The following is a 14,327-nucleotide window of genomic DNA, read 5'->3' on the forward strand; positions in this document are numbered from 1 at the left end:
GCCCCCCAGCTGGCAGTTGCGGACAAGGAAGGGGCTGGCTTGTGCAGCTGTGGCAAGCTGAGCAGGCCCTAGCCAACTGGGGAGGAGTAGCCTCAGAGGAAGGCAATGGTAAACCCCCCCTGAATACCGCTTACCATGAAAACCCTATTCATAGGGTAGCCATAAGTCAGGATCGACTTGAAGGCAGTCCATTTCCATTTTTCAAGATGCTCAGACATGTCAATTTCAATGCTGTGCATTGTGATATCTCTTCTCCACATATGCAAGGAAGTGCTTGCTATTATATGGTAGCAATGTAATATAAGACCAGGAAACAGGATAGGAGTGGGGGCTGAGCAGCACTGATCAACATGAGAAGTTTAAAAGTTAAGTCAATAAAGTAAATTCCTGCCTACTTCATGATTTTGTTTCCAAATGTTGCAAACATCTAATCCCTCAAGCACCATCCTCAACATGGCATAGAAATCATCAGTCGTACAATTAGCCACCAGCTGGGCCATCAGTTCTGTCAGCTGGACTTCTAGTTCTTGAATCACTTGGACTGTGACTCCAGGACCTGCAATAATTCAAGACAAAACTATCATCTATACTGTTTAGGTCCACAGATGGCTGTTGGAATCTGAATCATTTTAAGAACAAATTTAAAAATAGGCTTGCATGAATCACAATGCTTTTCAAGCAAAGAACATTGTCCCTCACTCTCACCACAAAGAGCTCCACTGAAGAAGCACTCAAATAATTTGTATCTTTCATCACACACATGCACACACAAGCTTTCACCAAACTGAACAAGTGCTTTCTTATCTGGACAGGAGCCCTATTCCTTATCAAAGACCTGAAGTTAAGGAGAAGAATGGAAGGTCCAGCTTCTCCTGCCACAGGACCTTCCTGCTGAAATCTCCAATGGTTCCCATCAACATGATTTTTCTCACTTAGCACAACAAAGAGATGGAATCTTGCAAAGTGCAGTGGCTACAGAACAGGGCAGGAAGTACAATGCATTGCTGTAAGGGAGGCTATGTTTTCCATTTGTCTTCATAATGATATTAAAGCAGCAGCTATCAGCCAGACGAGGGTTGGGAAAGCCTGTGGCCCTTCAGATGTTGCTGGACTTGAACTCCCACCATAACTAACTGTTGGCCATGCTGGTTGGGACTGAGGGAAGTTGTAGCCCAACAACATTTGGAAGGCCACAGGTCCACACAGCCATCCTCTGCCTCCCTCTGCTTCTACCTCAGCCAGTATGAAGCCTGTTCTGGGAAAGAGGAAGGGAGAGGGGGAGAATGGAAATAAATATTCTACACAGCCACATGCTCTCCTTCTAAGAAAAGTAGAAACCTATAGAGAAATGCAACCAAACGGCATCTCCAGAGCTCAGGTAGCTCTGAGGTAGCTCTGTTGGACAGCCAAGTGAGAAATCAGAGCTAGCTGTGGCCCATAGGTTAATAGCAATTGAACATCTTCTTAAAAATATATATATTAACCGCATATTGACCTGAAGCTGACAATCCTACTAAAATATAGATGTGAAGGCCTGGGAAAAACAGAAAAAAATTGGGAAAAAGACACTTTCACTCCAAATTTTTCCAGTTTTTTTCCAGGCCTTCACATTTCTACTAAAATATCCACAATTCTGTGGCATGATTTTGGCAACATGGGCCTAGTATTTAGTTCAATTGTTTCCTTACTTTGGGTAAATTTTGTCATGGCAGAAAGAATTGGGCCTCAACGATCTGGGGCTGAAGTAACAGTTGGGTGACATGTAGTTAAAGGGATATTATTATTTAGAAAACACGAGAAGTTGAGTGAAGAACTGCCACTCCTTGCCTGCTTGAAGACTAGCCACGTTCCCTCTCATTGGCGAGTATTTAACAGAAGCCAGCCATGTCTCTTCTGTGTTGCTGAACAACCATGAGGAATGGGAACTCATTGTATAATCGCTTCATTTTATGAACGACTTATTTGCAAATTCATGCATTTATGGAGTTTGAGGCCTCTGAGCAGCTCCAAGTTTCTGTATTAGTTGACATAACCTGCACTCTCTCATGAGACTGTAATCGTACCGATTTTTAGACAGCTGGGCTACAGGTGCAGGTTTCAGGAAGGCTTCCACAAGGTAGGCATGATTAACAAAAGGGCAAACAAAACAATTGGGGGGCTGGGGCAACCCCTCTGAGGAAAGGTTACAATATTTGGGACTTTTTAGTTTTAGGAAAAAGGCAAGTAAGTGGGGATGTGATATAGGTAAAATTATCCATGGTGTGGAGAAAGTGGATAAGGAGGAGTTTTTCCCTGTCTCTCATAATACTACAACTTGGGGCCATCCAATGAAACTGAATGGTGAGAGAATCAAGACAGATGCAAGGGAGTACTTCTTCATGCAGTGGATAGTTAAGCTATGGGATTTGCTATTACAAACTGGTCCAATTCATGCATAACATTAAACCATTGTTTAAAATAAACTATAGTTTAATGCAAATGAGAAGCGTGCTTGCGCATGCTGCTCAAAAGCCCCCACATCACTCCTTCCCACTTCTGCCTGTGCCCAACTTGGAGGAAACAAACCAAAGCACTTGCTTAGCATCATGTGCAATTCAGCATTTACAGTTTGTTTCTCTCCAAACAAACCATAAGCAGAAGCCAAGGTTTGTTCTTGGCTTATCACTTGTGGGTGGTTTGTAGGAAACAAACTATAAGCACCGGTTTGCACATAGTGCTAAGCTGGCAATGTAGTTCTTTCCCTCCAAACGCAGAACAGGGACCAAAGCTGGGACTTCTGAGCAGCAAGCTGCTCGTTTGTGTTAAGCCACAGTTCATATTAAAACTATGGTTTAACATTACATGCAGATCAGCTCAATGTGGTGATGTCCACCAACTTGGATGGCTTTGAGAGGAGATTAGGCAAATTCACAGAATATAAGGCTATCAACAGCTACCAGTCACACTGGCTACATTCTACCTCCAGGATCAGAAGTTGTATGCCTCTTAATGCGAGTCTGAAGAACAAAAGCAGGAATGTGCGGTTGTGCTCACGTCCTGCTTGTAGACTTCCCATAGGCATCTGGTTGGCACTATAAGAAGAGAATGCTGGATCCAGCAGGGCTCTTATATTCTAAGACAAGCCAGTGTTGCCCGTCTAATCACTTCAGCACTATCTGTTTAGTACCTTCCATGCCAGCTCCCTTAAACTGCTTAAACACTTCCATATTTAACAAAAGGTTGAGAGGGTAGAAAAGATTACAATTCCTTACCTGCAAGTAGTTTTCTGATGGAGTGAAATGCAGCAACCGACGTTGGTTGTGCAGGATACAATTCTGGCGTTGAACAGAATAGAGTTATGTACTGCAATGCTGAGTGAAGGAACTGGACATTGCCATTAGCCAAGTCAAGTTCTCTCAATATCTGAACATAAAAACTTTGGTACAATTCACTGTGAGAAAGCTGCTGGCATTTACTTGGCTTCGGAGGGCTTCTTTGCACATTCTCCCCAGTCACAAGGCCCACTGAATGTGCACAAGACAAATCTGCTTTCAGAAGGGTAGTAATGCACGGTATGAATGCTAAAGGCAAGGGCTGGTCTTTTGTGCTGTTCCTAATGCAGAGCTGGATCGCTGCTCCTGTCTGCAGCACTGCCTGTTCCAGCAAAATAGGCAGGATTCCTGAAGCCTGCCGGTTTTCACGCTGCTGCTGCTGCTGCAAGTACAAAGTCAGAACGTGACACTGTGCAGTTAGTGCCACTAACAGGATCTGGTCAGCTGCAGGGCTCCAATTCTCAGAGTGTTTATTACTGGCTGCACACGGCTTGCAAGTTGCTAGGAAAGACATGAATTTTTCCAGATTCAGTTTCACACTTTGCCTCCTTTCAAGTATCACCTGAAGATAGCGTTCCAAAAATATTTGGGTCCCATGAAGAAATCTGTCCCAAGGACCAGCCACCCAAACATTGGCTATTGTCTTGCACGCTACAAACATGGAGGTTAGGACAGCTTCGAGAACATCACTGGCATGGAAAACTTTGAAGGACGAATTTGCATTTCTGCCAGTCTGCAGGCATGCTAGGAGGTGGAAGCAGGTTGTCGTGAACTGCAAAGATAAGGTGGCCCCGCTGCAAGCAATGTTTGCCGTGGTATTGACAGCCAAAGAGAACAGCAAAAGGAAGCACCGTGTGTGATCCAAAGGAAAGAGGCTGTCCAGATGCAATGCTGAAATTATCTCTAGTAAATCCAAAAGCCTTTTGATATGCTCTTCTTCCAAGGTAACCCAAAATCTCCCTTTCACTAATGATAGTATATTCTGAGCAACTTTCTCCATTGCTGTCCAGCACACAAACATAGGACCTTCATTGCTAGGTCCTATGCTGGCAACACGATCAGAAGGGTCAAATTCACACCATGGGATATCTTCTGCAGACAACTGTTGAACAGGCTGACTGGCAACAATGCTAGCACAATGTTGAACTATGTGGCTTAGGAAAGAAGAGTGCAGCACCTGCATTTCTGGAAGAAGAGGACCAAGCAGCAAATCTCTAGACAGCTTTCCTACTGTGATTAAGGAATCATCATCATCATCATCAGGAGCTGCCTGTGTTTGGTTCGCCAACAGTATCTTTAAGAGCACGCCTGCAACATACAAAGTATCATTCATGGAAAGATAGGGAGCCAGGACTGGAAGATTGGAGACTACAAGGTGCCAATGTGCAGTAGGGTAAGTGAAACTAGTTATGGTGCCTGCATTTCCATCCCAGGGTTCAGGCTCCTCTCCATTCATGGAAGATCTTCCAGACTGAAGGATAAAAGCTCCAGCACACTGCAAAGCTTGATGCAATGATTCTGTCTGAGAGCTGACATGCATCAACATCTTCTTCATTGTCTGAAGCACCAGCCATTCTGTGCAATATCTACTCCCTGAGCAAGAACAACTTAGAAGCTTAGTAATCTTCTCCCAGCATGGTGCATCCAAACCAGAGAGGACAGCTGAGAAGTCCCAGTTGTCTACAGTGGAATCAGGAACAGCAAAGACTGTTTTGGCTAATGGGGAGGCATACTGTCGGCAATTTAAATGGAAAAGAGTATCAACCGCTACCCAGGTGCAAGCGAGGAGGAGAGCCGAGTCACCAACTTTCTCTGTCCAAAGCTCCAGCTCTGTTTCTTCTGCCTGGCAATCCTTCAGCAGGTCGAACAAAGCTTGGATTACCTCTCTCTGCATTGTCTCCAACAGACTCTGAGTTCGACGCACAACAGGCAACGGGGTGGAATCATCTAAGCTCCTCATATGGAACAGAACAGAGTGCAGCAACGTACTCATGGACTGGAGTTTCAAGGCCACGTCAGAATCACCTCTGACATCAGGAATAATGAAAGTCTGATATTTCTCCAATATGAGCGACACAATGTCCAGTATCTGATTGGGCGGAAGATCCAGAAGGCACTCACAGAGCTTGGCCCTGATGCCTACAGGCAGAATTGGGCGTCTCAATTCTTCTGCAGCAGGGCGGCAGATGACAGACAGAACTTCTTCAAAGAGTTTTTGGAACTGCCGCAACTTGGCATAAGTGTGGAAGACAGCAGCCAAGAGAGCCTCCTGAGCCTTTTTTGTACGCAGCTCAGAGACTTCTGCATCAATCCAAGCTGAGGCTATCAAGTCATCCAAGTCAGGCTCCACAATCAAATGATTTAATGAGATCAAGACCTTGAGACACCTAAACCATGCAGGTATGGCAGCCTGAGAATGACTCACCAACATTTGTGCCAACTGGCGATAAAAGTGAAACTGGACCTCCTTATGCCGAATCCTATCAGCAGCAACATTATAGATGCCGCTACTCAGCACTGAGTTCAGAAGCTGCTCCACTGCAAGAAGCTCTGTGATCCAGTCTGATGGAGAAAGCTGCTTGTTCCAAAGATCCCCTTGCAGGCAGGAAATCCTTAGGCAGCCAACAAGTCTGGTGAGCATGTGAAAACACAGAAGATGGTTTTCTGCCTTATTATAAGACTCTAGGAAGTGCTTAAAGAGCAGAGGCACTGAGTTTGCTACCACTTTCCCATGAAGGGCCGGTTGACAAAAACTAGCATCTTTTAATCTAGTCTGGATTGTGCTGGCTGGCTGCAGGAGATTTTTCAAGCCCCTTTTCTTTATTGTGTGGGGATCCTTCTCAGCCAACAACTCTTCACTGTAGGAGGACAAGAGTTCTGGCTGAAAAACACCAGCTGTCAGCAAAGTCTCTATGCTATTTCGGATCTCCTTGTTCAGATGCTGACGTATGCGGACACCATCTGTGTGTGTCCACACGCTGGCTGTGAGCAAATGTCTCAGGAGCAGGCATGGCTGCAGCAGATGTTTGGTCACTTGTCCAAAGACACGATTGGCGTTCACTTGCTGCCTCTGAATCAGGAGGCACTGCCTGAAGCTCAAAATGAGGACTTCGAACAACTGAGAGGACACAGCATCTTCTGACGACAACTGCCAACATGCTAACCAGGACAACTTACTTAGAAGATCCACCAGGAGCTCAAATTTTGCAGTGTAGACTATTGACAGAGGAGGCATAGAAAGGATGCCACTACAACAACTTAGAACTGTGCCAATGTTCCTCAAGGTTTTTTGAGTGTAAGAAACAGAAAGTTTTTCATTTATGACCTGAAGGTTAAACAAGAAGAGAAAAAATTCATGGTCAATGTTCCACAGAGAAATTACACTCTTAAGTACAGCTGGGGGACCTGGTGCCCTCCAAATGTTGTTAGGTTCCACCTCCCATCAGCCCCAGCCAACATGTCCAATGGTCAGGGATGGAGGGAGCTGGTGTCCAATAATGATTCTAGAAGGGCCACAGGCACCCTATCCCTCCTCTACCGGGCAGGGTCTTCTTGCATGATTTTTGGTAAAGGGTTATTTGTTGCAGCTTATATGCTATGTGCCAAATCACCTAGTGTATGTCTCATTTTCTTTCCCTGTCTTCTTGCCATCAGTATTGTTTTCCTTCCAAAACTAGCATACCCAAATAATCCACTGAGGCTCTTTGTAAGAGGAGTACTGATGAGAATGCAGCTAGATCTTAAGGACACAGGGACCAGGACATGCCAACAGACAAAGTGAAGACCCCTTCATGTGAATGTAGGGGATAAGGAAGGATCCAGCCTTTCTGAAAGTCAAATCTGGCACCAACTCTAATAACAAAGCTGCATAGTGCTTCTGCAGAATGAAAAATTCTCTTCTCTCCTTGGCATGATCTAGGCCAGCCTTTCCCAACCGGTGTGCCTCCAGATGTTGTTGGACCACAATTCTCATCAACCTCAGCCATTGGCAATGCTGGCTGAGGCTGATGGGAGTTGTGGTCCAACAACACCTGGAGGCACACTGGTTGGGAAAAGCTGATCTAGGCTGCTCTGTAGCAAATCCTGTCTCAGTGACTGTTTAGTCTTGGTTCTTCAAAAGTGTTCAAAAATGTCATTATAAAAACAATACATGTTATTTATGCCCTAAAATCAAGCTCAAAAACTTCTTAAAAACTTACAACACCAACTTTCCTATGTGACTGCAGAATTTATGGGGTAAGAAAATACTAAGAGCTCAATCCTAACCATGTCTACTCAGAAGTAAGCCCTATAGTCTTCAATGGGACTTGCTTCTAGGTAAGTGGGGTTAGGATTGTTCTAAGACAAAAATCCTAAGACTACTTATTTGAGAGTTAAACTCAGTTGTATTTAGTGGGATTTACTTCTGAATAAAAATGAGCAAATTCAGGCTCTGAACAATTTTAGCCAGATGAGTCTGTTATTCTTGAGGTAGCAAAGCACAAAAACCTTGGTTTGTGATATATTTTACATCGATTCCCATTCTCAGCTAGCATCTAACTTATGGATGAAAACAAATGTTAATAAAAAATATAGTATAGACACAAATATCTCCTACAAAAGTGACATTCAGTTCAACAGCCGGACACGTGGGGTCAACCAGATAACCTGCCAAACTGTACCGCTCCTATGAAACTTCTGCCAGGGCCTCTGCGAGGATCACCACACCTTGTTATACCTCACAGTCACATATATATGAAGTGCATACAAACAGCTGCCAACACATGCACATCTGGCAATCAACACATTTACAATATTAAGAGGAACATAGCTGCCAGGGGGCAAACAGGAAACAGAAGTTAGCAGAGAAAAATACAGGGGAAATGATGGAAGGGGAAAAGGCAGAGGCTCAGTGGGATAGTCAGAAAAACTTGGCCCAGTACGACCTGTATGCTACCCACTGAGAAACAGGGTTATACTGCCCTGTCAATCAAGTTACCTGTGCAATTGAAAAACGTAGGGTGATTGTCTTCCCATCCTTGAAGAAACTCTGTAGTCTCCTGCTATGAAGGATGTTGTCCAGGTATATCCAAAGCTTCTCAATAACATCATCTGGCAATTCAAGTTTATTGTTGTAACATGAAACCAGGGTATGGCACACCCAATCCAGCAAGACCTGTGTTCCCAAATATATTTATAAATTAATAGTAGCTATTTTAGATAGCAAAACAGGGGGAAGGAGAAAGAGGTTTGAGGGCACATTATGCAGTTCTACAGTGAAAGTCTGTACACTACCTGGATGGAAGACTGGCTAGTAAGTCTGTGTGCAAGCTGCTCCACGTTTGAGGGATGGAAACATATATATTACATAAAAATCAATGCAATTTCATATTGGGTTTGAGAATATTATTGAGAAGCTCAGTTCAACTGGAGCTCTGCACATGCCCTGGAACTGCATGTCTGCTTTTGCTTTGCTCTGGGTAACAAGCATGGTACAAATGCCAAGGAATCAGAGGAAACCATAGTGGTATAAGCCAAACCTCCTTCCTTAGCAGCAGCCATGTAGGACTTTGAACCTTCACATTGTCTACAACCTGAACGCGACCCTAATTAGTCCTCAAAACATTTACCATTATTCAGCTATTAATTAACTCTAGCAAAGAAATAAAGAAGGCTTCCACCAATTGGATTAAGGTCTGAATTTAAATTTCCTGGTAAACATCTCCTTTCCCCACAAGGGACAACTCAGCGATGTGGGAGTTCTGATTGGCCAGTCCTGCCCTTCACCCACCCATGCAACATTCTTTGATCATCAGCAGAGGGCTTCTAAAGGCATCAATGGAAAGGCCAAATATACATCTAATTGAAAATATACACATGTTTTATCAGCAGCAGGTTTCAGTTAAGGTGTAGTACCCTGCTTTGCACATCATATTAAGCTAAGCCATGATTTAGCATGAACATGCATACTCTTGAAGAGACGCTCGCAGCTGCTTGCTTCACCCTGATCCTTTTTGTTGCTGCATCACAGTCGGGTAAACCAAGGTTTAGCTGCCGTGTAGCTGGTCTTGGTTGTAGCTTGTGATTAGTTTGGAGAGAGTTTAACCATGCGCCCAGGTTCATACAACACGCTAAGCCAAACCTGAGCTTAGCTCAGCATGACATGGCAGCAATAAAGATCAGTGAGGAGCAAAGAGGTTGTAAGATCCTCTCTGGAAGCCTGCATGTTCACGTTAATCCATGATTTGGCTTAGCATGCTGTGCAAGCCAGGCTGCGGTATACTATTGTAAGGTAGAGTGGCATCATTCAGCCTTGCAAATAAATGTAACAGATTGCCTGCCTGCCTGCCTGCCTACACATACTGCTATTAGTTGTTTGTGGTATATGACAGCCTGGGAAGAAAAAGAGATCAACTCTCATCCAAAATTTAAAAAAACCTCCCCTGCTGTCAGCCAAAGTTAAGTCTCACTCACTACAGGTGAGCAGGCAAGTAACTATGTAATTTTTAAATTTTATTTTTATAGTTTAGAATGTTTATAATCATAGAATAAAAAGAGGCATCCCAACCCCCAACATAAATGTTTGGTATGTTATACCAGTTATTGTTTATTTTGTTCCATAACTATGGAATGATTGCTAAATGAATGATTGGATGGCTCTCAATAGCTCAATGCAGCTTTGTCTCTCAACACTAGTTCTACTTTAAATGTGACACTTAATCCAAGAGGTCTATCCATAAAGAACCATGACTTCCCAGTGATGAAATTCTTCCTCTTTGCTTATTAATATATGTAATGAATCCAAGCCACTGTGATGCAGTCATTGTCATAATAATTGTTTCAGGTGACTATTTATAAGACATCTACGAGGGTTCAGAGATCCTGATGTCTTAGGCATTCAGCAGCAGTAAAGCACTTAAGTCCCACTAATTTCAGTGCAAGACAGATCAGCATGTGCTTAACTCTCTCCCGACACTAATAGTACCATTAGAAGTGCTTAACAGTGGCTCAACTGAGGCTTTGAAGAAATAAAATAGCAATCAATGCATTTAGACACTAATCCAAGTGCAATTGTTCTGAATAGAGAATACTATTGTATAACAATCTGGCCTCCATCCTGTTATGTAAGAAACATTTTTAGGAAAAACAAGACAGTAGAGTTCCTACAAAAGCTAGTGAAAACAGTACTAGTTATTTATGGAAACCCATGTCTCCTTAAAGAATACAAGCATTTAGAGGACAGTAGTAAAAATTGTCTTCTTATCATATAAACAGCCTCGTACAAAAAACAGAGCAATATGAAATTTGTTTCATGCAAATAATTGCTCAAATACCAAAGTAAAAACATAAGAACAGCTTGCTGGATCAGATGAAAGACCCATCTAGTCCAGCATCTTGTTCTCACAGTGGCCAACCAGATGCCTACGGGAAGTCTGCATATAGGACCTCAGTGCAACAGCACTCTCCCCTGCTATGGCTTCCAGCAAATGGTATTCAGAAGCATGCTGCCTCCGACTGTGGAGGCAGAGTAGCCATTGACAGCATAATCCTCCATGTAAAGTATTCCCCAGCCACTTTCAGATGGAGCTGGATATTAACTAGAACTGAAAAAAACGGCCTGAATAACATTATCTCTATTGGCTCAAGTCTTCCAAATACAAAAACAATATGGAACAACATTTGAGGAAAAACATTTAGGAAAATACATTACTTGTTCTTTGTTTGGAAGAAAGCATTGATGAGAAATCCATGCAAACTGAGCCAGCTTGAGTTTGTCTTCCCATGGTGTCTTTGTACTTTTTAACTTCCGATGAATGCCAGAGTAAATTGCAGCCATGGAGATAATATCTAAAATAAAATAAATTTAGGAGGTTCATTTGAAATATGTTTTAATTGTGCTACAAATCCACAATTATTCTTATCACAGGAGCACTTCCTTAAAACCGTTCTGGGTATCCATTCTGGTTTGTGGTATCGACAAAGAGCTAATGTAGGAGTTAAGAGTGTGAGCTGTAATCTATAAAGTCCCTATTTCAAGTCACTTTCTTCTGTGAGCTCACTTAGGTGTGCTTAGGCAAGGCTGCCTCAAGGCCCCCCTCCTGCAAACTGTAGTATTAGAATAAAAATAAATAACAATGATCTACCTTAAAGGATTGTTGTAAGAATTACTGAGATAATGTATGTCAAGTACTCTGAACACTCAAAAGGTTCTGTATAAATGCTAATTATCATCATCATGGAGTTAAACTTGGAACTAACAAGAGCAACTGCCAATGAAAAAAAGAGGGGACATTGACGCTGCATTAAAAGAGGCTTAGACCACAACCTTATAAGCATACCAACAGAACAAGAGGATTAACAAACGAACTAGTAAGAGACCATCTAATCCAGCACTCAGTTTTCAGAGCGACCAACCAGATGTCCAAGGGAAGCCCACAAGCAGAACCACACCTGTGATTCTTAGCAACTGCCACTTAGAGGCATGCAGCCTCTAACCGTAGGGGGAGCATGTGACGCCCTTCCCTGGCTCTCCCTGTCAGGTTCCTACCTGCTCGTGGCTACTGCCTGTCACTAGGCACCACCAGGGACTCCACCAGTCCGGACTGTCCTTTTTTATGGTTTCTCTCTCCGCTCTAGCACAGATCTCACCAGATCCCCCTGCTAGACAGCACCACCAGTCACGTCCTATAACCAGTATTCCCAGAGACTCTGCCTGAGTCTCTCTCAATCAGGTTACCTCTGTGACTGCGTGCTTAAGCTGTCCCAATCCCTTTGATCTATATAGAATGCATATAATTCTGGTTTGCTCTGGATACTTGTGGTGTTATATTCTTCCCTTCACCGCTGCCACCAATTGTTACAGTTTCCCTTCAGCCTTGGTAAGTACCTTGCCCTCCCCTCTGGTCTGTATATTCCCCAGCCAAGGATCAGGCCTCCGGTAAACCAAAATAGTGTTTATTAAATATTAGAAATAACAAGATTACTTTATAAAGTCACATAAGCATATGGTTTCATCTATTCCTGTGATACTTGTCTTAGTATTAATCCGAACTCCACACTCTCCCCACATCCACCAACTCTCCACACAATCTCCTCTCAAAAACCCCACCAAACACCTCTCAAACAACCCACTAACGTCCACCCAGATTCAACTGTCATTCTTCCTTTTATACGCTCAGCCATTCTAACACTCAGCCAATCATCCAGCATTCTACTGCTCATTTACTCCCCCCTCCTCTTTCATTCCACTTACCACATATCTTCTATACAAACAGCACTTACCATATATACATTAATACAGGAACATCACAGAGCACATAGCCATTACGGCTAGTAGCCTTATCCTCTCATGAATTTCCCTAATCCTCTTTTAAAGCCATCCAAGTGGTGGCCATCACTAGCTCTTGCGGGAGGATAATTTGAAGAATCTCCCTAAACTTAGCAAGATCATAGTATAAGGGGGCCTATGTAGTTTTAGAGAAACAAATTGGCTCACTCTGCACATTTGATCCCAGCAAGCCATATAACACCTACAGTGTCAGTCTATGACAGCCTGCAACCTCACACCCCCATTTTCACTGCAATTGAGAACAATGAAAGCAGCAATGACAGCACAGCCCGCACTAAACATGGTGCATCACCATGAGGTATTCCCATTCTTTTTCAAGATTCTTCTTCCTATATTTCTAATTTAGTACTAAATCAGGAGCGTGGAACACTGCTGTACAGACAGTTCCTAAGCCTTAGTCCAAAATAATGCAGGAAGATGCAGTCAGCAAGTGCTGCCCTCAAGCACTGCTCAGGCTGACAAAACATCTCACCCCCACATTCAGGAGCATGCACCAGAGTTTGCTTTTACTCTGCATGTCCAGTTTCATTCTCACTCCAGCAGCCAATTACTCTCATACGTAGGAATTTTTGAGTTCAAATGAGCAGATTTGAATCTCTTGGTCACTAAAGGCAGTATCTTCTCCAAACATAGAAACTTCAACCCTAGCAAGATTGCTGTGCATTTTCCAAACTCACAGAGGCAACACTCCAAACAGGTCTGAGACTTTTTATAGTTTTCACAGGAGCTCATTTAGCAACTGCAGCTGTACATACAGCAGATGCAGCTCGGTGGTAGAACATCTAGGTCCCAAGTTCAATCCCTATCATCTCCAGACAGGACTAGGAGAGACTCCTGCCTGAAATCCTGGAGAGCTGCTGCCAGCAATTGTAGACAATACTAAGCTAGATGAACCAATGACCTGACTCAATATAAGACAGCTTCCTATGCTCCTATGTGAGAAAACTTTGGTCCTCCAGATATTGCTGAGCTGTAACTCCCATCAGTCCCAGCAAGCATGGTCAAGGCCAGGGATCATGAGATCTGTAGTTCATCAGCTACTGGAGGGCCAAAGGTTCTCTGCACCTGGTTCATAAACACCCACCCCTGGGGCAATATTAACATCAGGGCTTCAGTGCAGATTTGGCCCTTGAACATGAGTGCCTTCCCATCACCACCGAGCAGCCAAATCCTGCCCATGCTGCATTAAGAATCAAGGTGCAGGAGTTTCAAAGCTGATGATAGGACTTCTAAGGAAGCTTGAGGTTTGCAACCTCTCAGTTAAAAGAAATTAAGTGTTTTGATACAGATCCCTCATAATCAAGAGTCTCATGGCTATTAAGGTTACATACTTACTTGACAGTAAAGCCCGTTCAATAATAGTTGCAGACTATTATTCATAAAATATTGCTGTGGGCGAAAATACATGTAACTTGCGATCGCTATTATAACCTGATCTGTACCTCTTCCCTTGCCCTTTGCACTTTATAGTATTGCTAATAATAAAAATTATGTTTAATAATAATAATAAGAAGAAGAAGAACTCATTGAACTGATGAGACTCGATTATGGAAAAACACACATAGGATCGGGCTATAGTATCAGCCGTAGGTTTATTCCTGTCCTGTCGTCTCCGTTAATTCACACACCACACACATCTGGACCATCCATCGATTACACCAAAAGGCCCTCCCCGCATCCATGCCCGA

At 43.3% G+C, this 14,327-nt stretch overlaps 1 protein-coding gene across 2 annotated transcripts in view; it reads right to left on the minus strand.

The window, feature by feature from the left end:
• The window catches only part of URB2 (URB2 ribosome biogenesis homolog), a 33,490-nt gene that overhangs the window by 18,449 nt on the left and 714 nt on the right, over positions 1 to 14,327 (minus strand). Inside the window, exons 1-5 of one of the 2 annotated variants that reach the window (XM_061624477.1) lie at positions 14,201 to 14,303; positions 11,002 to 11,138; positions 8,290 to 8,466; positions 3,252 to 6,636; positions 396 to 556 (exon numbers count right to left, since the gene is read on the minus strand). In XM_061624477.1, the coding sequence (XP_061480461.1) occupies positions 396 to 556; positions 3,252 to 6,636; positions 8,290 to 8,466; positions 11,002 to 11,127 (3,849 nt within the window). In that variant the 5' untranslated portion in view covers positions 11,128 to 11,138; positions 14,201 to 14,303. Of the gene's footprint in view, positions 1 to 395; positions 557 to 3,251; positions 6,637 to 8,289; positions 8,467 to 11,001; positions 11,139 to 14,200; positions 14,304 to 14,327 lie in introns of those variants that run through there. The other variant, XM_061624476.1, reaches the window with a different exon arrangement.

Source organism: Rhineura floridana, chromosome 4 (assembly GCF_030035675.1).
Source record: "Rhineura floridana isolate rRhiFlo1 chromosome 4, rRhiFlo1.hap2, whole genome shotgun sequence".
NCBI classification, from domain to species: Eukaryota; Metazoa; Chordata; class Lepidosauria; order Squamata; family Rhineuridae; genus Rhineura; species Rhineura floridana.